Source organism: Hesperophylax consimilis, chromosome 25 (genome assembly GCF_061612785.1).
Source record: "Hesperophylax consimilis isolate HC1 chromosome 25, BYU_Hcon_1.0, whole genome shotgun sequence".
Lineage (NCBI taxonomy): Eukaryota > Metazoa > Arthropoda > Insecta > Trichoptera > Limnephilidae > Hesperophylax > Hesperophylax consimilis.
In genome coordinates this window covers 28,497,953-28,522,383 of record NC_142860.1, presented here as the reverse complement: position 1 = coordinate 28,522,383, position 24,431 = coordinate 28,497,953, and the positions used below count along the sequence as shown (strand labels likewise).

The 24,431-nt window shown below is 34.0% G+C and overlaps 3 protein-coding genes across 4 annotated transcripts in view; 2 read left to right on the top strand and 1 right to left on the bottom strand.

Moving 5' to 3' along the window:
* The window catches only part of LOC149411772 (Y+L amino acid transporter 2), a 141,688-nt gene extending 135,042 nt beyond the window's left edge, over window positions 1–6,646 (top strand). Inside the window, exons 11-12 of one of the 2 annotated variants that reach the window (XM_089646871.1) lie at window positions 107–162; window positions 1,504–6,646. In XM_089646871.1, coding sequence (XP_089502997.1) covers window positions 107–162; window positions 1,504–1,506 — 59 coding nt within the window. In that variant the 3' untranslated portion in view covers window positions 1,507–6,646. The remainder of the gene's footprint in view (window positions 1–106; window positions 163–1,503) is intronic. The other variant, XM_089646870.1, reaches the window with a different exon arrangement.
* Window positions 6,647–11,372: 4,726 nt separating this feature from the next.
* Window positions 11,373–13,157, bottom strand: Spindly (spindle apparatus coiled-coil protein 1 spindly). Its single transcript, XM_089646818.1, has one exon. The coding sequence runs from the start codon at window positions 12,939–12,941 to the stop codon at window positions 11,451–11,453; it is 1,491 nt and encodes a 496-aa protein (XP_089502944.1). The 5' UTR covers window positions 12,942–13,157; the 3' UTR covers window positions 11,373–11,450.
* A 2,180-nt stretch (window positions 13,158–15,337) lies between these two features.
* Window positions 15,338–24,431, top strand: part of Gprk2 (G protein-coupled receptor kinase 2) — a 241,790-nt gene continuing 232,696 nt past the window's right edge. Inside the window, exon 1 of the mRNA XM_089646948.1 lies at window positions 15,338–16,405. Coding sequence (XP_089503074.1) covers window positions 16,354–16,405 — 52 coding nt within the window. The 5' untranslated portion in view covers window positions 15,338–16,353. The remainder of the gene's footprint in view (window positions 16,406–24,431) is intronic.

Here is a 24,431-nt window from a genome sequence, read left to right as displayed (position 1 = left end):
CATATCACATCTCCTCTAAAAAGAGGTCAATAGACGTGTCCATGAATGTGTTAATTTGTTATAAAATTTCGTTATTTTTATGTTGTTCCTAATTTGACTTTGACAGGAAGCGTGACCCAAGCCCTACAAAAACTAATGATGGTAGTTCGACCCAAAACAAAGGTTTTATCCCATATTATTTTATCTTTTCACTATTTCACCTGCAATCTGCATGCCTTTTTGTTTAGCACACCCCTACACTGCATGAAGGGAAATAAATATATTATAATTACAATTTACCAAACTGAATAACAAATATTACACTAACATTATTACTAATTAAATCACAGTGTTCAAAAGCACGGTCTGGCAAGTAGATTTAAATAATACGCTAGCTCTTTATCGAACTTTTTTTTAACATCAACTCCACACAGGAAGCTTTGAGGAAAATAATTTCCCTAAGGGCCTACGTTATCTTTGGGAATTAATTCATATAGTTGAAATTTGGACTCTACAACTAATAAATGTTTTGATAATTTCAACTTAGGCCGTCGTTCCATGGGCCGGTAAGGAGTTGACATAAGCCAAGTTCTGTAAGACCCTGCGCAGAAACCATAGAATAATGAAGAAAACTAGAATGCCTTATAATCAAATTTAAATGGAAACAAATATTCCATTGAGCCCAATAGCGCAGCGCTCTGTAACTTGAATTTTTTTAAAACAGTTTTGTATTCAAAGTTTAAGCCCCGATTAGGCAAATATTTGGATCACGAAAAACACGGCATTTCTTATGTTCTTCTTTACTCTACGGCAGAAAAAGTACTTTAGCGGACTTTGCATTTATGGGCAGCGTTTAACAGCATTCGGTTTATGTCGATTCCTTACTGACCCATGGGACGACGGCCTTATTAGCTTCTCTTGGCTTCACATGTGTTTCGGAAGAAAAATAATATTATTGCTTATTATTTCGACTTAGTTTCCAGACCCTGTACTTATTTTTAAAAAAATGTTTTTTGTTCATTTTGTTTTACATAGCCAGGTTATAAACAAATAATCAATTTTATTATTGAAACAACTTTAATAAAATTCAGACAATATGAATTTGAAAACACACCTGGAAAATAAAAACATTAGGGTGTGACTGACAATTTTTGATTTACATTTCTCAGCCACACCCTAATATTTTGCATTTTTCGGATATTATTTCAATAAATAATATGATCAAACAAATACAATCCAATTTTTTAGATTCTACTTTACAGTAAAATTATAAAATAAAATCATTATTCCACTTGTATAGTGAACGTATTAATAAAACTAGTACTTTGTAGTATTATAAAAATATTATTTTAAATAATAATTTTACACATATAACTATAGTTTTAAAAGAAAATTATTTACAAAATTTCATCATTTGACATACAAATTTAACAAATGCATGTTCTCCGATGGATATTATTACTATTTCGTGTAAACTTTTGTATATTGTTTACCCATTGTTAACATGTTATTTTTCTATTACAGTGAGCGTCACGAGATTGTTACAGAAGGTGTTAATGGTTGTTGGAAAGCAGAAAGCAGCTCAAGTCTAAAAGACAAACCATTCCTCGCTACAACTAACTATCAGAAGAAAACAGATTTCTTTGCAAGAAACTTCCTGTTTATTCACCGTATTGGCTCTCATTAAAATGCTTCCAAAGTATTTACACATCGATATATTAAGGTTCTAGTTTTGCATTTTCATGAAATTTAACCCCTATGTCTCTATGCGTACATATATGTGCACAAATAGACCATGGCCTCAGTGCTGAGCACACACATATAAGCATTCATTTTCATTAAAAGTGTTTGAATTTTACAATAAGTGCTACACACAGACGTCATTCTGTATAAATCAGAAATACGGTAAAAAGGTTATAAATTCAATATAGGCACTGCTATCAATAATGTCATGATACCACTCTTTGTCAAATTCCATTGTCTTGCTTAAACATATTAGTTTGTTACATAGGGTTAACTTAAAAGAATTCATCATTTGCTATTTCATAGATGGCGCTAATATAATTATTTAAGTAATAAAAACTTTTTGCAAGTAATGCTTTAAAATATTAAGATAAATTATTCGTTTGCGCATGTACATATATATATTATGAATTAGAATGAATAGTTTTATCCAAACAAAAACTCAATTCTTTCACGAAAGGCATACAAATTCAATTTTGTATTGAATCACCGAACATTGTATCTTCTTAATATTATAAAGATATCTTGAAAAAATTGTTTATTACTAAATAATTAAATTAACGCCATCTTTGAAAGAGCACATTTTGAATTCTTTTAAGTTTACCCTTAAGCCTGTAACAGACCAACGCTATATTTTCGTGGCTTGCCTATTTCAGCATATCCCATTAGTATGTATGGCGAGCAATATGCTGAAATAGGCCAAGCCATAATGCGTATAGCGTAATGTGTCGCCTACCTTTAACACATTTTTAGAGCACGAACTCTGCCACAAATCGCATTTTGTAATTTAACCTTAATATGTCGATGATTTATTTGTAATCGTTTTAGATGTGTATTCGAATAAACATATTCATGAATGAATTAATCATATATTAATTAATGTGTAAACTAAGTTAAATGAGTGAATGTAATCATGTTCCACATATCCCATTCGACATTCCATTAACCTTTATTTATTTCCTTATTAAATACATTACGTTACTGTTAGTTTGTTCATTGTGAATGTAATTTAGCATTGTAAAGCTCTGTTTACATTGGGTGTTAAAAGATCCTCCTAATCTAGCTCCGGTATTTGGCATATGACTATTAACCCCGGAAGAAGTGTTTGAAAGACCATTGTCAATATTCATGTTTGCATAATTATTATCCAGAGTTGAACCTGAAGTTAGCTGCGTTTTCGGCCTGTGACTAACTTCAGTGAGAGTGATACTCTTATACGCACATTTTCAAAAGTTGCTCAGCAAAAAGTGCTCATCAAATACTGCTAAGCAAATACTGATTAGCAAAGACTGGTTAGAAAAATTGCCAGCAGCAACTCCCAGAGTTGTAACTCCAGTTACAACTGGACATTATGTATTGCACTAGCAAGAATCCAATTGTGAACAGAGCTTATATTGTTAATTTTTTTTAAATATCTGACAATAATATTATCCAAAGCCAAGGCTAAGTGTTCATAAAAGATATGTCTTACCAAGATCAAAAGAACTGGTATTTCCCATAGTTAAAAAGGGTACTTTTGAAGTTTAAATCTAGATTTTGATAAACAAGAACCAAGTAGAAATAAAACGTTTTCGGTCATTACTAATATACAACTAACGGTTTTAAAATTCTCTTTTCGACGGCAATATTATTGTGTGGTAGGTACATATTTAGATACAGAAAATAAAAATTTAAAAAAACTTTATCATTCTTTTTCAACATAATCAAACTCAAAACTGCCCAAAACATAAGAAGTTTAGGTATTTAATGAACACAAAACTTAGTTACTACGCTGAGGATTGAATAAACTTAAATATTCAAGTAAATTAAATAGAAAAAACATTTTAATTACTTTGTACACTTTGATATTACATATTAAATGATTGATTACATTTTAAAATGTCGAACAATTTTCTAAAAAATATTTACAAAAATATATATTTGTACTCAAGCACGTGTAACTCGCTTTATGTAACAAATAGGGCTTACGTAAATTGATGTTTGGATTGATAAAATTAAGATTTCTGAGATAATATTGCTTGATGGAAAACAACAAAAAAAAGATTTTCGAGTTGTTGATTGACACAACATTAAATAATAAACACCTAACATATATTATAAACTTTTCTGGAATAGGTAAATGTCGAATGTTAAAAATAATACATAGTTAAATGTTTCCTCAATGTGCATCTTCATATTTTATGACTTCCTTTGGAAGAGGGAGAATAATTTTGTCCCAAAAGGAATTATGTACATTATTATGTGATTCCTTTTGATGTAATTTTGAAGAGATGTTCCTTATCAACTTAATTACTACTATTTTATTTCTTGTTTGAATCAATAAGTTTAAAAGATGTTGTTTTGCTGACTTTTCATAAATGGAAACATAGGAAAATGGAAAAAAAAGGGAGAATGACATTTCGGCTTTTGCGTTTCCTTTCTCCTACAACATGTGTCTCTTCAAGGCCCAGGTTCACTCATTATTTTCACTAAATAGACCCTCCACAGAGCATTCTCAAAGATGAGATGACTCTAAGGCAAATCTCAGGGCATCTTATATGGAGTAAAAGTTAAATATTATAAAAAAATAAACGCCCAGCGTTAGTCTTACGCAATGTTGAACTTGTTAAACCAGCAGATTTTCTTAAAGCGTTTGTTGTCTTGAATATGTTGCAAACTATTATAATATTGTGTCAAATTATTTTAAGGATTTTTTTTAACTTAACTTGTATTATACTACTTTAGATGGATTTATTTCATCAACAATGTTTTAAAAAACTGTATTTTTAAGATTTTAAGAAAGTGACAATATTTAAACGAACATTCCTATTTTATTTTATTGATTGTAGTTTTATTCTGAATATGTGACATGTAACCTCATTTTCAAAATAAATTACTTATAAAGTAGCCGTGCTCAAGATTTGTAAAAGCGTGAGACTATCTCACTAATTACTTAGAACAGTGAAACCTCTGTCAATCGTTTTTGAAGGGACCTTTTGAAATAAACTACGAATGCGGTAAAAGTATAGATGGGTGCGTAATAAAACTTTAGGTTTTAGTTTCGATTTTTGAGAAAAAAATGTTTTTCTGTTTGACCTTCAACAAGTTAAAGCATCACTAGCAAAAAGGGTATTTTCATAAAATAGGTCAATTAAGGCCATCTATGAACGCATAGATTATAACATTCATTATGTTACCCTTAAATAAAAACGCCGCGATTCCCAAACGCTTGGCTACATCAACGTGTTTTTCAGCAAGCTTTTCTTTCAACTTCTTCGACAATATTTAATCTTTCTTGAAGAGTTTTTTCACCGGACGGTTCTTTTTCAAGGTTTAAATGCTCAAAAAGTAGAAATAAACCGCTGTGTTTAAATGTCTAACGACAACTAATGTAACAAGCGGTCGCTGGCAGCGTTGGATTAAGTACATAGTACAAAAACTGTCTGATTTATTCTGACGAACGATCGATGCAATATATTTTTGTGAGTTTTGTATGAAATCAATTCGGTACTGGAAGAAATAAACGACAAACGAGGGAAAAAGATTATTCGAAGAACAACGATTGATCGAGATTTCACTGTCCATGGTAATATAATTATTTATTAATTTGTCTAATAATTATTAACTAAGCATGATTTTGATTGAAATTTAAAATGATTATAAACGTGTTTGTTGTTTGATATAGTTTTTCTTAGGCAGACATAATATTTAATACAAGTGTGCATTTGCCAGTCGTTTATCTGATTAGAAAATATGATTCTACGTTATGATTGAGAATGAATATTATATTGAAATGACAATAAGAAGTTAGACACATATGAATAAGTTTAGAGTAAAGCTTTGATATTAATTAAACTTATGTGAATACTCGTTTGTGAAAGACTAATTATTAACTTGAGTTTACATAATATATTTTTACGGATTCCATCTTTTAACCCATCCAACAAATTAATAAAATTCAAAATTCCAAGTTATTCTGTTCTAAAGAAGTTCAATTAAAAATATTAATTTCGGTTGTCTCTGAAATTTTTTTTTTGAACTGTATTAACATTTTCAAAATTGGAAGTGTTTGTTTGAAGAATTCAGACAAGTGATAAAGGACCTACCTATAATACTATATTTATAAAAGAAAATGATTTAAATTGCCTTTTTCAAAATTGGAACTCGTTTGTCGAGAATTCATACTTTCCCCATTGATGCATTATATATGAGACACGAAGCGAAAAAATTGGTTCCATTTTTTATTCCAATTTGACCTACAATGTTCTAATCCCGAATGACTGGAAACTACAGAATCCATTCCCTGCTCACTACTACTCGTGTGATAATTGTGGAACACGTTTCAACGAGATATTAGTATGTGATTTGTGACAGCTCTGCACTAGTTATATAATAAAAATAAGCCAGTTTTATAAGCGTCCACTAATTATTATACTTACATGTGAAAATATCCATTAGTTTTTTTCCTCTGAAGAGATAAGCCAGGTTAAGAGATAAACAGGCTCGTCTGGGGCCCCGGGAGTCGAAAGATTTTGCAAATAATTGGCGACAACAGTTTTCTTTCAAATAGATATAAATCACATTTTTTCGGTTATCTGAATTCATTAGGCACTCAATTGGTTAATATTTAAAAAAAATAATGTATAACCAATCTTGTTGACATAATAATAATGTAATAAAAGCTGTAAAATAAGTGTGCTATATAAAATACAATAAGATGAATTTGAAAGTTTATAAAGTGTCTTTCCATTTGAAATCTGAGATTGTGTTTATAATATGATAAGGTAAAATAGGGAAAATTTGAAGAGAATCTAAGAAATGTTTAAGAGATTCTGGTTCAACATTGATGTTTAATGGATTCATTGTTCAACGTTGATGCTTATTGTTATTCCTTATGTTTGTGATGGAGTCTCACCAGATAAATTAAACGCAAACATATTAAAATTTTGACAATTTTTATTAACCCCTAGTTGTCCTCCAACTGCAATATTGCCATATTATTAAATACCCTATAATATTAAAAATATATCCAACTCGATACAGTATGATACGATTGTACCACCTCAGCCAGGAGTACTCCTGTCCCGGTGCGACCGGTACACCAGGGGGCACTGATTTGATAGGAGTTGGAACACATGCTCCGAGGATTGGAAGGAGGTTAATCGACCGGTATACAGGCAACCTAATAAGCCAATATTGGAAAATAGGAATTGACTGAGTGTTATTTTTTCATTATTTTTCTTGTCTCTTCTTGACTTTTCTCAGATCGCCTTGGCTCGTTTTGACTCTTCTTTCATCTTCTCGCATCTCTTGGCTTTTCATGGTTCTTGCTGGTTCTCCTTGTCTCTTGTTTACCCATAGTGCAAGCTAAATACCAAGTTTGGAGATCGTGCTTTTGGAGTATCTGGGCCGAAGGCTTGGAATAAACCTCCGGAACTAAGATGCATAACAAGTCAAATAGGCCAAATAGAATTCAGGTCTAAACTAAAAACTTACCGTTTAAGCTCTTGTGAGGCGGATTTGGGTCACCCCAAGTGGTTCGCTACTTTTGATGATTTAGCTGGGGTGCCCGGGTTCATCAGGTGAGGAGTGTTCAGGATACACCTGCCCCCCAGCTGCGTGGCGTGACAGATAGGAAGAGGCTGGTCTGGTAGCTCCAACTGGTCTCTCGGCCTATCGCCTTACACCGCAGTTGGAGGGATGATTCATATATCCGTCACTCCTGGACACACAAATCCCTAGATTCCTGCCCATTCCTCATACCCTTTACCTTCCCAGAACTTCCTCTCCTTCTTTCCTTAAAAAAGACCCTCAACACAGCACCCCAAAAGGTGACATAGGCGGTGAGGGAAATTATCTTGCCGAGGGCCTCCTGTGTCAGGTTAGGATAAAAAAAAAACTTAAATTAAACAAAACTGCCTGAGATTAGATTTGATAGCATTCTTGTATCGCCTGTAATATACCCTAATCAAACTTGTTTTATTGGATTTACATTATTCCCTCCTAAAAACGCTCATTAACCCATTGGCATCCGAATTGTTTGGCTAAAAAATTGTCCTTCACATCCGTATTAATTTTGTACCAAAAGTTTTAAGTGTAGTGGTGTTTTAAATCTTACATAACTTTTAAACTAAACATGCAAACGAAACAATCTTCTTTAATTTACTTGTGCATTGAATCAAGGTATGTAAAAAATGTATGCATTGTTTAGAAAAAAATAATAATATGATTAAAAGAGGATATGAAAAATTTTTTTTTTCAAAAACCAATTTTTTTTTCTTCATTTTTTATAAGTAATTGGATTAAGAAAAGTTGTACATTAATCATACTTATTACCATAATATATATTTTTTGCCATTTGGGCTCTTGTTAGCCGCCCACCATACGTTTTACGAACAAGCTTGTCAATTCCCGAACCACACGCCATTTTGAAAAAAATCAATGAAGCTGATATATAACAAAATTTCAATCGTAAATACCAGGAAAAAATTGTATCAACGGAGTCCTGCCAATTACTACGAAATAAATGCTTAATTATCTACAGAGCGATTGGCATTTAAAATTTTAAACACAGATGTCAATAATGTATCCCTTTTTCGTTTTTATGCTGACAGACATCAGACCCTCAGTCGTTTGATTTTAAGACACATCGCCGTACACACGCCGGGACGGCGTCGTTTGAGGCCAATGGGTTAAAGAACATAAGTATATATTATTAAAATAAATAGCGGGATTAATAATGGAATTTTCAATTACATGTGTTCCAACTATGTCCTCTCGTGCAAACTGTACCAAAATTTCTCTAGTAAACAATAGTATTAATTTTTTTTCTCAAGTGACCTACCAGGTAAGAATGATTCTGTATATTATCCACCTGTAACAAAGATAATAGTGACCTGTACAGAATATAAATAAATAATAATAAATATACATTCTAATGCAGCATCATGTTCATTGGTCAAATAGTGTTATATTAGTGATCGACGAACCAGTGGATGCAATCTGTTAGCCATAATAGTCCAGTCAGTGGGGGATAAAAAAGGGCTCCACCTTGCAAAAGGTTAGGTAGTAGCGATTTTCACATATGTTGTTAAGATTGGGACTCTAAAGAAAAAAAAAAGTTTTCGACCTTGGGGGGGTCGAGCTCGATCCGCCATCTTGGATTGAAGGTGCCAAAGTTTGGTTTTTTCAAAATAATTATGAAGTGGTTCATTTTACAACCAAATTGTTCAAAGCAAACTTAAAGACAACTGAATTACCTACATTTTTTGTAAGAAGTTTTTTTTGTAAGTCTAATAGGTAACGAGTTACAGCGGTTGAAAGAAGAAAATTTTGACAAAAAATTGTAAAACTCCAGTTTTCTTGATAAATTTTGTACGAACATATTACACAATATCATTTTAACGTATTTCTAGGTTACAATATACTTATATAGCATCATCTGTGTGCTCGATGACGTTGATTTGTTATAGTGGGATCGTAGTCTACAGCTGACTTGGCAACACTGATTGAGTCCTGGTTACAGGACGTTGCCTGGATGCTCATGTCTGCAGATGTTCTTTTCGATGAAACAATGCCAGTTTAAGTTTCACAAGAACGATTTTTAGCCAATGAAAATAACAAAGTCCGTCTGATTTCGATGCTTACAAAGCAATTTATACAGGATGATTTTACAGTTAAGCAGGCTGAAGAAGATGCTGATGAGTTGATTGTCAATTTTGCGATTTCCTTGTGTTCATCATATGACGCTGTTTTCATTATTGGCAAAGACGTTGATCTCCTAGTTCTGCTGACAGCATTGGCACCACCCAAAAGTAGTATATATCTTCGCAAACCTGGGAGAGGCAAAACTTTTGAAAGACTGTATTCCGCGAATAGTGTGAAATACAAAGAGGCGGCTGAGAATATTCTGTTTTTTCATGCCTTTAGCGGCTGCGATACAATATCGTCCTTCTTCAACCAAGGAAAAACAAAAAAAATTCACTTGTGCAAAACGACACAAGATTCAATGCCATGATAGGAATCTTCAAACAACATGATGCAACACCAGAAGACATAGCAGTTGCAGGAACACGCTTTCTTGTTGCTTTGTACGGGGGTGACATGGATAAGGAAACCTTGGAAGAAGTCCGCTACAAACGTTTCGCAAAGTCGACAGCAAAAAGCAAATTCAATCTTGCCTCTTTGCCACCAACGAACGACGCTGCACGGTACCATGCATTTAGAACGTACCATCAAGTCCAAAAATGGTATGGAATCCAAAAAAATCCAGAAAACTGGGGCTGGAAACGTGACACAAACGGGCTTGTTCCAGTAAGAATGACAAAGAAACCAGCACCCAAGACTTAATTAAAATTTATTTCATGCAATTGTAAAAAAGGATGCGGCGTTGCATGTAGCTGCAGGAAAGCTGGATTGAAGTGTGCTATTTTATGTGGGTGTTGTAATGGTCAAACATGCCGAAATTCGCCAGAGGTTCACATCGATGTCGAGGACGAAGAAGAAGAGATTTTGGCAATGGAAGCCCAGAATCTCAGTATCACAGGCAATGAGTTAGATGATGACATTGATGACGAAGACTGTTATTAAGTAACATAATTTATAGTAACATAATTCATAGTAATGTAACATAATTTCGAAATCTACCATCGCTGGTATATCTGTGGAGTAGACCTACTGGGGATACCACAATAAAAAATGCGCCATGTTCTCTACCTCATGGTGGTGTGGAAATGAGTTAGCAAAATTATTATAATTATGTAATGAATAACCCGAAAAAATTACAAAGTTGGGAATTTCATCATTTTTTAGAAAAATATTCACATTTCCGCCACTGTAACTCGTTACCTATTAGACTTACAAAAAAATACTTTCTTCAAAAAATGTAGGTAATTTAGTTGTCTTTAAGTTTGTCTTCAACAATTTGGTTGTAAAAACGACCAATTCACAATTATTTTGAAAAAAATAAATTTTGGCACCTTCAATCCAAGATGGCGGGTCGAGCTCGACCCTCCCAAGGTCGAAAACTTTTTTTTTTCCTTAGAGTCCCAATCTTAACAACATATATCAAAATTGCTACTACCTAACCTTTTGCAAGGTAAAACTCCCCACTGACTGGACTATAAGTTGATAATAGTTTGTCTAGTCTATTGTTAGTAATAAGATAGAAATATATTACATATTTTTACAGCACCTTTATGCTGCCGACAGACGTAGCTATAAAAGATCAAAAGTTATTTGGCTTGGCGTATTTCGGCATATCGCTCGCCATACATTTCAATTGGAAATGTACGGCGAGCGATATGCCGAAATACGCCAAGCCAAATATCTTTTGATCTTTTATAGCTACGTCTGTCGGCCCCATTAAGGTGATTTGTCACAAAAACGGCGCCATACAAATCATCCTATTATTTATAAATATTTGTGTGTGAAAGAGGGAGAAGTTACAATGGGTCTATCAGCAGTATTCCTCTATCTTAAAATGCAGACATCTTCTTTCTGGATGAGAGAAAATCTTACTTTCGGTTCTTATCAAAGAAATTATGGTTTGTATGAAAATTGTTTACGGAAATAATGTTGACTTTACAAAGAAAATAATGAGATGTTTTTTTAATGATACTTTAATATTATTATTTGTACAAGTATTATATTGAAACTTAAAACTCTGTTCTTAGATAGAAAATGAAATACTATATATAAATGGACCTTCTTAAAAAAAATACTATATTGTATTATTGACATTTTGATTGTCATTTAAAGGACGTGGTTTTCTTGATCATCTTACTATCCGATGTTATTGAAGTTAGGATTCCCGGCTTTATGATGTCCCTGGACTTGGCACTGCCAGTGAAAGACTGCTGGGACAACTTCTTCGCCGTGCTCACGTTAATCTCCCTAAAACCTTCTCTCAGAGTGGAGTTATTAACCTCATCTTTAGTCTGATTGAGTTCCACTGGGACTTCAGTTTTAATTGGCTTCTCTGTCTTGTCTACTTCACACTGAGTAATATTAATGTTAGTTACATTTTGAAGCGTTTTTTCAGCGAGTTGTAACTTGGTTTCTAACTCAGAAGCGGTGGCTTTCGTCTCCATCGCCTTAGTTCTCCAAGTGACAATCTGTCGCTGTAACTGTCGTAGTTTTTGTTCGGCGAATAAGTTATTAACGCTGGCTGCGGAAAGGTCAGTTGTTAAACGAAGGTTCTCTTTTCTGTAATGCTCCATGACGCCTGACAGCCATTGGGCCGCTTCCGATGAGTTCGGATCCATGTTCTTTGTGAACCAGCGAGCTATTTCTCTGTTCAGTTGATCTGTTTGCTTTTCGAGTTCTGTTATGCGACGCTCGTAGCCGCGGTTTAAAGCAGCATCGTGGTGATTAGATTGCCCGGCGTATTCCTCCCAAAGTGTTTTCTTCTCACAGAGAAGAGAATCTATCTCCGCCTGTTTGCTGACGAGCTCCCTGTTAAGTTGGTAGACTTTATCTTTCATATACGACATGCTTTTTACCATCTCTTGGCGCTTGTCATCCACTTCTGCAAATAGAGAGTTGCCTTTGGCTGCAAATGTAGTGCTGGCACTCTTCAATTGTTGTAATTCCATGGTGGCGGTGCACAAATCTTCTTGAGCAGAGTGGAGCATATCAGTTGCGGAAGAAAGTTCCTCTTTTTTAACACTTAAATTACTCTTCAAACAATCGACTTGTTCTTTCAACGATTCTAATTCAGCCCTATTGAATTCATTCAGATTAAGTGTTTCTGTCAATTTTTTCTTCAGCTCTTCATTTGTCGACTTTAAAGTTGAAATTTCTTCCTCATATGCGCGGATATCTTCAAATATCTTAGTGTTGTCGAGTTGGCTGACAGTCTTTTCAACTGTATCGATAACTTGATTTTGTTTAAGCTGCGTTATTTGACGTTCCAAGGTATCTATGGTGTTCGTAAAATTTTCTGCTTCTTTCCATTTGTCTTCTCTGAACTGATCGGCTTCATCTTGCAGACTTTTATATTTCTGAGCCCACTCTGCCTTCATTTTACCCTCGTTTCTTTGCAGGATGTCGATTTCTGAAGATAAATGCTCCTTCAGATCGACAATACACTGGTGGTTCCTTCTCATGTCGTGCAGCTCTTGCTGAGATACATCGTAAAGTTTTGAAATGTTTTCGAATTGACTTTTTAAAAAGGAATACTTCTCCAAAACTTCTTCGAGGTTCATTGAACTATTATTATTTGCCATTGAGACTTCCATAATGATTTAGGAATGCGAATGAATTTAACAGAGGCCGGGAACAACAAAACTTGGTATAACTGTAATGTCACTTGGTATCACAGATTATAGCACGTAACATTTAATTGTAAAATGGTTTCATGGTGTATTTCAGTTTCAAGGAATTATAGTGTTGGTTCTTAATTACACAAAAATCCTTTTTGTTTCGAGTTTCGACCGTTTCAGATTTGAAGTTTGAAATCCGACTTTGACGTGAAGTATTGCCATTAATAAAATTAATTTATTCTTTACCGACATTTCGTACAAATTTGTACGTAAAGATGTCGCTAATGTCGAGATATTGTGTGGGTGGTTTATTTATGGATATTAGATTTTTCGTATCCGTGGTAGTAGTAAGTATTTATTTCGTAGAAATCATTTTGTGAATATCAAAATTTTGGAGGACAAAAATATTAATTATTGATTGTGCTAATGATATCCAACCTCCGATAGGAAGGAACACCTAATGCCCTTAATCTTAGAAGACTGAAGAATTATTCATTAAATTTGGTCGCAGAAGTGCGAAATTTAGCGGCAAATATTTGTATAAAATTAGCATTAATGATTACTCACATTATATTTTTTAATTAACTATATTTTTAATTAGTTATGTTTTTTAATCGCACGCCTATTAGTTTCAACTTTCAACAGCAAAGTCATCAGAGCCAAAATAAAAAAAAAAATATATATATACCTACCTAAGAACACAATTACATTTTCACAAAAATGAATTCATTCGATAATGTATAATGTAGTGTACCAATAACTAAATAAAATACCTTAGAAAGGTGTACTTATTATATTTATTTTTTTTATTATTTATCCACTTATTAAAAATTTATAATATAAATAACTGATCTGAAGTTACAAATACACAAGTCTTCAATGTTGGTAGTTCTTAATTGTCCTTAATCTTCTTCAGGTTGGTGTGCATGTTCCTCGTGTCAGATGTGTGTTGCCATACATTACACATTTGACTATTTTGGCTAAATTCTATGAAATGTTGAGAAAAATTAACGATAAGATTTTTTAAATTTTCTTTTTTTGTGGCATTTTTCCATGTAGGAGAGACCCCTTTTGTCAGAAATATAATTTCTATTTGGGAGGCGGGTATGGGTACCGCCGCCCGGGAACCATTTATTGGACAACCAACAACCTTGCCGTAGTAGGTCACCCTATGTGTTTTGCTACGTTTGGTGACTAATCAGGGGTGAACTGATGTTGTGTTCATGAGTTGAGGTTTGTCTGGGTCTTGGCAACTGACGTATTGCCCAGCTACTGCGTGGCGTGCCTGATCGGGAGAGACTGGTTGAAGAACACCCTTTGAATTCTCCACCCGGACTCTCTCGACCCATCTTCTTTCACCGCAGTGGGAGAGATTGATTTATACGTCTATCTCTAGACACATTGACCCCAAGATTTCTACCCACACCTCACACCTTTTTCCTTCCAAGAACTTTCTCCCCTTCCTTTCCCTAAAAAGACTCCACACAGCATCCCCAAAGATGAAATAGGCCCAGAGGGATTATTTTTTCCCAGGGATTCCTGTGTGGAGCTAATGTAAACCATTAACCATTATAAAGGACGAGATGCATTCCAATTATTTAAACATGTTTTTAATATGATAATTTCTTTGAAATCTGTATTCTGTCACTAAAAACAACAACAACAAAAAATGTGGAGCACGCCATTTATTTTTTGTTAATATCTCAGGTTGTTTCCTATCGACAATTTACATGAGAGAAAAAGATTTTGTTCGAAACTGTAAAAAAACACCATATGATTTAAACATCTAGTTTTTCAACATTTATTTTCATCATCTTTACATCGATGCACGGATTTACATATATTATGTATCATCTATGCATTTGAGATTGTCGCTATTTTAGACGTAGATATTGGGAATTAAAAACCTTTAAAAATATATCGTACGTTCGTTATTCTTTCGAAACGATTGTCGAATCATTACTAATAATTTTTAAGCTAAATTTTTTATCACTTATAATGGTGGAAAAAACCAGCCTGAAAACCTAATTTAAACTTATTAATCTTAATACAGTAAACAGTTGTTAGGCGTTTAAAACAGATTAGTAAATATCACTAGACAAAAAAAAAAGTACAAAATTAAAGGTAGACCACACGGTAAAAGCGCACTGATTTAAAATAAAAGTTGTTCAAGGCAAAATAAAAAAGAGTTTGTATGAGACGATGTATGAATGTGAATAAAACAAGGAATGTGTGCAAGTTAGAGTAATATGGTGGTCCATCCTCTCTCACGACCACCGTGATATTATTTTGAGAATCTCGCTACATGGGCTGTCATGTGTCGCGGTTGTGGCAACACTCATCTGTTACGTTTTCAGTGATTCCGTAGTAGATTGGCCAATAGTAGTAAAAATTGTTTTGTTAGCGATAGGCAGCATCCTCTTCCTTTCGGTTCCGCTATCGCCGCGGGTATCTCATCACATAAAAAACCCTTATCGCGCTGATAATAATAAATAAAACGACGTTTTACTCGCGCCGGGGCCGACAGAGAGAAATAAAATCGCCGTCAGTCAGCGACTTGGAGCGCCATTGCGAGTACACACATCGCGCCAGTAATATTTCTTTGAAATTTTACAAACTTAAAAAAACCACACCCCTTCGGCGTTCTATCGTACAAACTTTGCTGTTTTAAAATTCAAGTGCAGTGAAATTAACAGATCTACGGAAATATTAATACAATACAGGGATATCTCTGTTCGGCTCAAAGTTTGATACAACATTCCGTTTGACGTATAAAATTATCTCCTGTCAATAAATTTTTAATTGCCCTATTCGTTTGTTTCTATTGAATTAAAAGTGCTTCTTTATCAATTTTAAAGACAATATAATTGCTGGTTAATCAATTATTCTAAAACTGCACCGGATTTCGTCTTGCGGTTGCGAAGCAAAAAGTAATAAATCACCGCCAATTTGAATTTTCACCACCTGTTTTAGGAGTAAACCAAATCAGATTTGAATTTTCTCCGCCTGTTCGTAAAGTATCAATCAGATTTGAACTTTTATCTCCTGTTCCAAAAGTGAAACCATCAGAATTGAATTTTCGCCGCCTGTTCCAAAGTGAGCCCACAATATTTGAATTTTCACCGTCTGTTCCAAAAGTGAATCAATACAGAATTTAGAAGGCTTTTATTGGTTCGGTTCTGTGACGGTTTGTGAGGAGAGGTTTAGCTTTGTGTTGATGTTGTGTGTGTTAGGTTAGGTTAGGAGTGCTTGCAGTGTATTGAGAGTGTCAGTGCAGTGGGATTAATGGGCTGGTTCCCTCTAGCTAGTCCAGCCGGCCCCGAAAGGACCCGCCAAGGGAGCCCCTACTCCTCCCCCCAGTCCCCCATCCACCGCCACACTGGAACTCATGGAATTGGAGAATATTGTAGCCAATACGGTGTATTTAAAAGCCAGAGAAGGTATGTCCCTTTTACAATACATAATTTTATCTTAACTCAATTTCGTTCATAATTATAATAAAGTACCATGTTATATAGATAGAGCATAGAGAAGGCCAAATCCCATCCTTGGATGTAGCTCCGAGATGATGGTGTTATAATATGGCTGTAATATGGTCATGAATTGTTAGCTCAATTCCCTGAATGTCTAAAGTCTAAACAATCCCTCATTCTTGTACTGAAAGCAATTCTGTAGGCTTCTATTAATTTTATAAATTCCGTTACCTGTATTATATAAAGTCTGCTTACACACAACGTCGAAAACACACTCTGTATACGGTATCAGATATTCATGTAAACCTGCGTTTGGGTTCATTGTAAGATGAACTGAATGAAATTGGTCGTAGATTCTACATGGCTGCAACTGATCATTTTTGAGTTTGTTATAAGCTTTCAGATTATTTGTCGTTTCTACAAGACAAGATGATGTTTGACGTCATCGCAGTGATCAAGTTATGATTTTTGATAATTCAACGTAGGTGGTGTATTTGATTTTGTCAATGTCCCTATCTGCTACACGGGTAAGCCAAGTCAACTGGAATCATTCTTGAATAATTTTTCTTAGTCCCAGTTTACAGAGAAGTGCAGTTGCCAAAACCACACGTTGATCTTGAAAATACATAATATGGCAGAACGCTTGAAAGAAATTGATGCTTTGATAGTTAAATAACTATCCTGATTTAAATTACCAGTAGGATCAATCAATAAAACCCTTATGCTGAACTGTTAGGGATGGAAAAACCAAAGGAAAAGCAATCTTCAAAGTTAAATTAATAATATTCATCAACTCCACACAAATCTATTCTTATATTTACTCTACTCTGAAGACAGAACTTACTGTAAGTATGTTGGTCACAGTATTGGACCATTGTCTATTATGAATATATTAAAATTCCTCCTTTCCTAGAATTCTTGTGCTGCATTAAAAAATGTCCCCATCTCAAATATTAAATTAACAATCCTTTATATCACAATTATTTTATTTATTGCCTTTCCCCCCCGTACATTACATTACATCTAGTATCATCTGTTGAATTGCATTAAGTGTATTTTATTATAGCAGTATAAAACGTTTCCCTATTACAAGAGTCACTTTGATAACCAACCAGTCTGATAATCAATCTTCCACCAAATAATCCTTGATTTCTCACTAGATCTCAAGTTTCTACTTTCCATCTTATTCAAGTAGTTCTGAATTCAAGTTACTATTTTCTGTCTTATTCATGTAGTTCTGACTTTAAGTTACTACTTTCTGTCTTATACATGTATGTAGTTCTGAATTCAAGTTACTATTTTTGTCTTATTCATGTAGTTCTGACCTCAAGTTACTACTTTCTGCCTGACAATAATTATTACTAACTCGCCAATACTTTTTTGGTTTCCCACTAATTTTTCTCCTCCTACCTCTCCAAATCAGCCTGCAAGTTGTCCAAAAACCATTGCATTGGTCAAACTAAAGCCTGATACCAAATGAATTGGCTTTATATATCATACCGTTATTTAAGGTTGATCAATCAAGGAACATGTTATATGCCTTGGTTGCCCCTGTACTCTGGCGTTTTTCAAAGCATAAGATACTTTTTAGAGAAATAATTATTATTTATTTTTCGGAATAACTTTATTGAGTAAAACCTCAAATTGTTATATTTAAATATTGAAGACAATATTAGTGATTTCTAAACGAAAATCTGAAACAGAAAATCAGAAAAGGATACGGTCACATCTAGGACTCGAACCCAGGACCCTTGTCTTTCCGGGACACTGCTCTACCAACTGAGCTAATGGGACCCTATCCCCCTCGGTCACTTTTAACTGTATCGTACTTCGAATAAGAACTACCAACATTGTCTTCATTTTTCACCGCACATTTTTAATGGCAACTATCTTTATGTATGATCGCAAGATTCAACCCGAACTAAATGCAATCTAGACAGCGTCTTTTTAGATAAACCTATCTTATTTTATTATTATTTTTTATTTTTTTTAATTTTTTTTTAATGTGCGACATCTATTGACTTTTTCTGCAAGTCTAAAATGAATATTTATTTTTCGGAATAACTTTATTTCTGTTTCAGATTTTCGTTTAGAAATCACTAATATTGTCTTCAATAATTAAATTTGAGGTTTTACTCAATAAATTTATTCCGAAAAATAAATACCTTTTTTGGTTTTTCGAGTTGCAATGATTTTTAATGTTAATGTATTATAATCTATGTCTGGAATAAGTTTGGGTCCACTCTTATGTCGGTAAGTAGGTTTAAAATCAGTGCCTTTTTTATAAAGCTTTGTAACTTTATTTTTGTTTTAAATTAATCGACAAGGAAAATATTGTAACAACACTTACGAAAATAAGCATGTTTGTTTAAGAAACAACTCTGTAATCATTTTTCAAATTAACATTAACATTTTTTCCCAAAACCCTGACAATAAAGATCAAACTTTAAAATTGAGTTTACTCCAAAACATGTTTTATTAGTTACCAACGTTTGTCAGTAACTCCACGATATATTATTTTGATGTGAATACCTCAAGAGTCCCACCTGCATCCAGTAGAAGTAGAACTATTCCATCCCTAATTGGGGTAGTTGTAAGGTTAAAAATTTTCGGAGGCCATTCAAGCAAAGTTACAATTCTATACAGTTATTGTTGTCTACTTTCTGATTTGGTATAAAATAATGGTATGTAGGTAAGAATACTTGAATACGGTTCTTGGGTTTGCAAATTTGATACTCTCAGTATCGCCCGGTAAAAGACCACCATTCGTAATCGAAAATTAACTTAATAGAGCTTTAGCTGTGTTTGGTGACTAGATCTGAATAGCTAAGTACTGTCCCACCTTTCTCTTGCGCATCTCCTTCCCCTCCCTACCCTCAATGTTCTCATTGAATGTCCACGGTAAAGTGTGTTCAGGGATAGATACGTACCCAGTTTATAGCCTTGGGGTACTCCATGACTTGCAATAAAAATTTAGATATTATAATTATTCCATGATATATATATATATATATACAAATTGCCCCCTTTGTAATGGGTGCGAAAAGTTATTTAATTCAAACCAATGACTAACTGTGTATTATCTGTGCTGGGTTGTGCGAAACCGGCTGGCATATCAATATAATGGAGTGACGTAGACACAGTTACCTAACATAGTTTGATTCAATATTCTTCCATCACAAACTTACTAATTTCTCAAATACTTATTGTTTAATCAACACAAAGAATTGTCAAATATCACACACTTAATTACAATATTAGCTCTGTAAACATTTGAAGTTATTTAGAAGTCTGACCTCAACCTTTGATATTTAAACACATTCAAATATATGTAAATAATGTACACACAAAACATAAAAGATGACCCTCACACGAGTAATGATAAGCATATTATTATTATGAATTAGGTAGTTACCTAGTTTACTGAAAAGCGTCTTGAATATTGAATGGGTCTCTCTATGTTTTCAATAGATTCGCTGACGTAACTAGTTCTTTTATGTTTGCTTTCAAAGAAAAAATGTCGTGAACCTTGACTCGTCAATTTATTAATTACTGTGTTTTACATAGCAGATTTAATTAATTTGTGACAGGAAATAAAATTAGAGATGGCCTCTGTTTTGTAGTGGCTGTAACACGTTTTTATTCCAAAGGTTGTTGTGTGTTTTGCTCTCGTCGAAATTAATGAAAGTAAAAATTACTGACACGAAGTCACATATTATAAGAATCCTGCAAAATAAACTAATCGCTCCATCTGTTCATCTTGCAAATAATTCTAAAGTACCTACATTACTCTATACATGTACTATATTACCTTCAACAAACCTTATGAATCTCACTACCTATATTAATAAGTCGTTTGAAATGTTTGTACATGTCGATGTTATATATACCCACAGACTTCTAGAAAACATTTGACAAAGTTGACCATTATATTTTATTAAAAAATTGAGTGACATCGGATTCTCTCAGAATTTTCTCGCTTTCGTAAGCTACTTACTCAATCGTCATCAGTATGTCGGTTACGGACGCCATATTTCTCGCGAATACAAAACCAACTCTGGGATTCCCCAGGGATCGAACCCAGGATCCCTCCTCTTTCTTTTATTCATCAACGACATTGGCAAGACCATTTAACCGCTCAAAATATCTCCTATTCGCTGATGATATCAAATAAAATTATGAAAGATTGATCGTATAGTATAGATCGATTCGCCCAACGTAAATTACTCTTTATATTTACAATTTGTAACCTTACAAAAGCAAACTTTGAAGTAGTTATTTCCACAGTTTTGTCACAAATACTACTGGAATCTAGATGTTTAAAAGTAGTTTTGCGTATTCCTAATATACAAATATCATTTTACAGTATAATTTAAGGGTAAACTACTAAAAACCTCGCCTCGCCGCCGCTTACTATCCTTGCCTCCTGTCTAGATAATCGGTGATTACTAGACAGGAGATCTGATTAAAGTTTTATTACTCGCATTTTCATATTATCGTCAATGTAGTGTAAAACTGTCCTAAACGACAAATGTTATTGTCCAGGAGAACATTTTTTCTGATTTCGATCACCTAAAAATTTGACTATAGGGGGAGGTTAGAAGTCATCAAAGATTTATTTCTTCTGATGTGTCTAAGTATTATATGTATGTTTATTTTATCAGTTTAAAAAATGTGGCATTTAGAACTGCTTACCCCGGCTTAGTACGCTAATCACGTAAACCAGTCAACCAGTGTAACATAAACCTAACTGACATTGTGACGTTTGGGATTGTTTTACAAGCACAATTTCAACAATAACGTTTGAAAAAAATAATCCTGTGTCTATAATCACATATAAAAGGGATCGAAATGAAAATCTAGTCCCCTTCAACGGAATCAAACTTCCCAACATGCCTTCCATTGATATGCTTGGTTTAACTCTAAGTGACCAACTCAGGCACGGGAGCTCCATTGAAGCCAGAGTCAAGTTAGCCTCTCAGAAGTCGTCTGTGGGGATGCTGTGTGGAGGGTGTTTTTTAATAAAAGGAAAGAGAGAAAGTTCTGGGAAGGAAAAAGGTATTAGGGGTGGGTAGGAATCTAGGGATCAGCGTGTTCAAGAGTGACCAGTTGGACAGGCCAAAGGGTCTCCCCAAACCAGCCTCTCCCGATCTGGCACGCCACACAGCTGGAAAGGAAAGGCACATCCTGAACACACCTCACCCGTTGAATCCGATATACGATAATCGTGGCTTTATTGCAATGAAATCTTGCCTGTCTAAAATCACCCAGGAAATGCAAAATTGTAAATGTAAATTATACGTTTTAATCTTTCCTTACATTATATTCTCCCACAGTTGGTTCATACAATAATAATAATAACATTGTTGTGACTACAGTCTGCAGTCTGCATAGCAACCAGCAATCAGCAACCGACTACTGACATCGGGAGCGTCAGCATCGTATTGTATTGTATTGTATCGTCTTAAACAATTAAATGCGGAATGCAATGAGAACTGAGAATTAAGACTGGTGCACGTTTAATTATTATTGTAATTGGTAGTCACGAATCAGTAGCCTGTAACGCAGATTGCTTCAATCTAAGCTAATAAGCGATCTGTTTAAGCAGACAATCTCACGAGAGGTATCTTATATCATCTTGCAATGGGGTGAGATTTATTCGTAATTATGGAAAAATATTTCCAAAAAAAAACTTGTAAGTATGAAAATGGTGGAAAGAAGAAATTTTTGAAATAATTTGCTCCTGATGACCTTCTTTCTATGGTGTACTGTTCCTGCAAGTCTGGATGTGGAAATTACTGTGGCTGCAGAAAATCTGGATTTACCTGCTCTGCCATGTGCTACAACCGTAACGGATTATCATGTCTGAACACACCCCAGTATGACGAATAAATGGAAGACTCTCTTGACTAGAAAATTATTTAAATATTTGCCTAATTTTGTCATAGATAATATTGATAATTATATAATATAATTTACAAACCGTTTTTTCATTACAATATTTTTTGAGGTATATTTTAAGAAGCTTGTTTGAAAGTAAACCATTTTAGATCTATGCACTATTTTAAGTGATTTGTTGTTTCGGTATTTTATTGTTGATAGGTGCACATAATAAAACAAGTGAGAATCTCCACAAAAGATTTTTCAGTACTTCGCCATAACATAAGGTCTGCAATATTTTAATGTTGTGAAAGGGTAGTCCTACGCTGTTGTAGGTATTTTTGGCTTATTTAAATAATAAGTTACAAACAATCATACAACATAATATGACTGTTTAGCCAGACCGGGGCACGGCGGTTGGTGGATAATGAAAGCGCTTCATTGGGCAGGGGAAAATATTTATATTCCCCCCCGCCCCTCCGAACTAAAACTGGTAAATAACAATAAAACTCTTCAACGTTAGATGAATTTGTTATAAAAAAAGCAAACACATGAATTAATCATTACTTTCCTAAGGTTTTTGTAATTTCTCGCTGCGCTGCGAACCGCTGCGCGTTCGAGCCGCCGCGCGCCGTGCTCCTTATTAACAGCCTACGTGCCTTATTATAAATTAAAACCCATCATTACATACATTATTTTATAGCTAGAAATATTGTCTACAAGTTTTGTTGATTTATTTTTTTTCGTTAACAGGCTCAGAAAAAAGTTATGTGCAAATATATTCTGAAATACTATTTTAAAAACTGATATTTTTCCTTTACTAATAAATTGTAGAGATTGTATAGCTTTTCTTGCAAAAATGAAAGAATACAATTTTCAGAGTAACTAATAAGAAACTAAACAAAAAATAAATAATCTGATTTTATAAAACCATTAAGGAGATATTAGCGTATTCCGAAAGGCTTTGAAAAATATATTCAAGGGGGGGTGGGGAAGGAAGCACAAAGGGGAAAGTCGGGGACTTTTGTAAAAATTCATGTCTAAAGGTCTTCTAAAATCTGTGAAAAATTCAGCTTCCAGGGAGTTAGTTCCGACATTGGGTCTTTTTTCCCTTCATTGACTGGGCTATGGAGCTAGAGGCCTTGGGTTCATAACCCGGCGAATTGATAATTTAAAGCATTACAAGGACCAATGACCTACCTCTTGGATGTCTGAATTAGCGGGTGGTGGCATACCCTCTAAATTAATTACTTTTTTTTTATTTAGAAAAAAAAAGTAAATATTCACAAGAGATACAAATATATTAAATTTCATATCAGACATCACTTTTTTGTTTACCCAATTTGTAGAGAAATATTCCCGGGTCAAACTGGAGAGCTAATCTATGTGCTTATATATATACAAAAATGGAAAAAAATATTTACATTACATAACTCTCCCTTCTGAGCTGCGGGGGTCAAATCAGAGAATGCCCAAAAGAAGAGATACCACAAGAAGAAGAAAATATGGATTTGATTAAGAAATAATAATGTGGTAGAATCTACAGACAAGCTGACAAGATGTGACAGTTTTGTATGACTACCTTTATTGTAAACTCTAAAAATAATGTGGTAGAATCTACAGACAAACTGACAAGATGTGACAGTTTTGTATGACTACCTTTATTGTAAACTCTTAAAATAATGCGGTAGAATCTACAGACAAGCTGTCAAGATGTGACAGTTTTGTATGACTACCTTTATTGTAAACTCTAAAAATAATGTGGTAGAATCTACAGACAAACTGACAAGATGTGACAGTTTTGTATGACTACCTTTATTGTAAACTCTAATAATAATGTGGTAGAATCTACAGGCAAACTGACAAGATGTGACAGTTTTGTATGACTACTTTTATTGTTAACTCTAAAAATAATGTGTTAGAATCTACAGACAAACTGACAAGATGTAACGGTTTGGTATGACTACCTCTATTGTGAACACTAAAAAATATGAATGAAATAAAGCCATAATAACTTTGTATGTACCCACGAATTTATTTTCATTTATTCAGGTTGCAAAATCAAACGTTAAATTTCTGTTTAATTTTGTACCCTGGTGATGCTTGCGTGAAG

What these genes read in the sequence shown, in the direction of transcription:
- Spindly (XM_089646818.1), bottom strand. Translation starts at nt 12,941, where the DNA reads ATGGAAGTCTCAATGGCAAATAATAATAGTTCAATGAACCTCGAAGAA.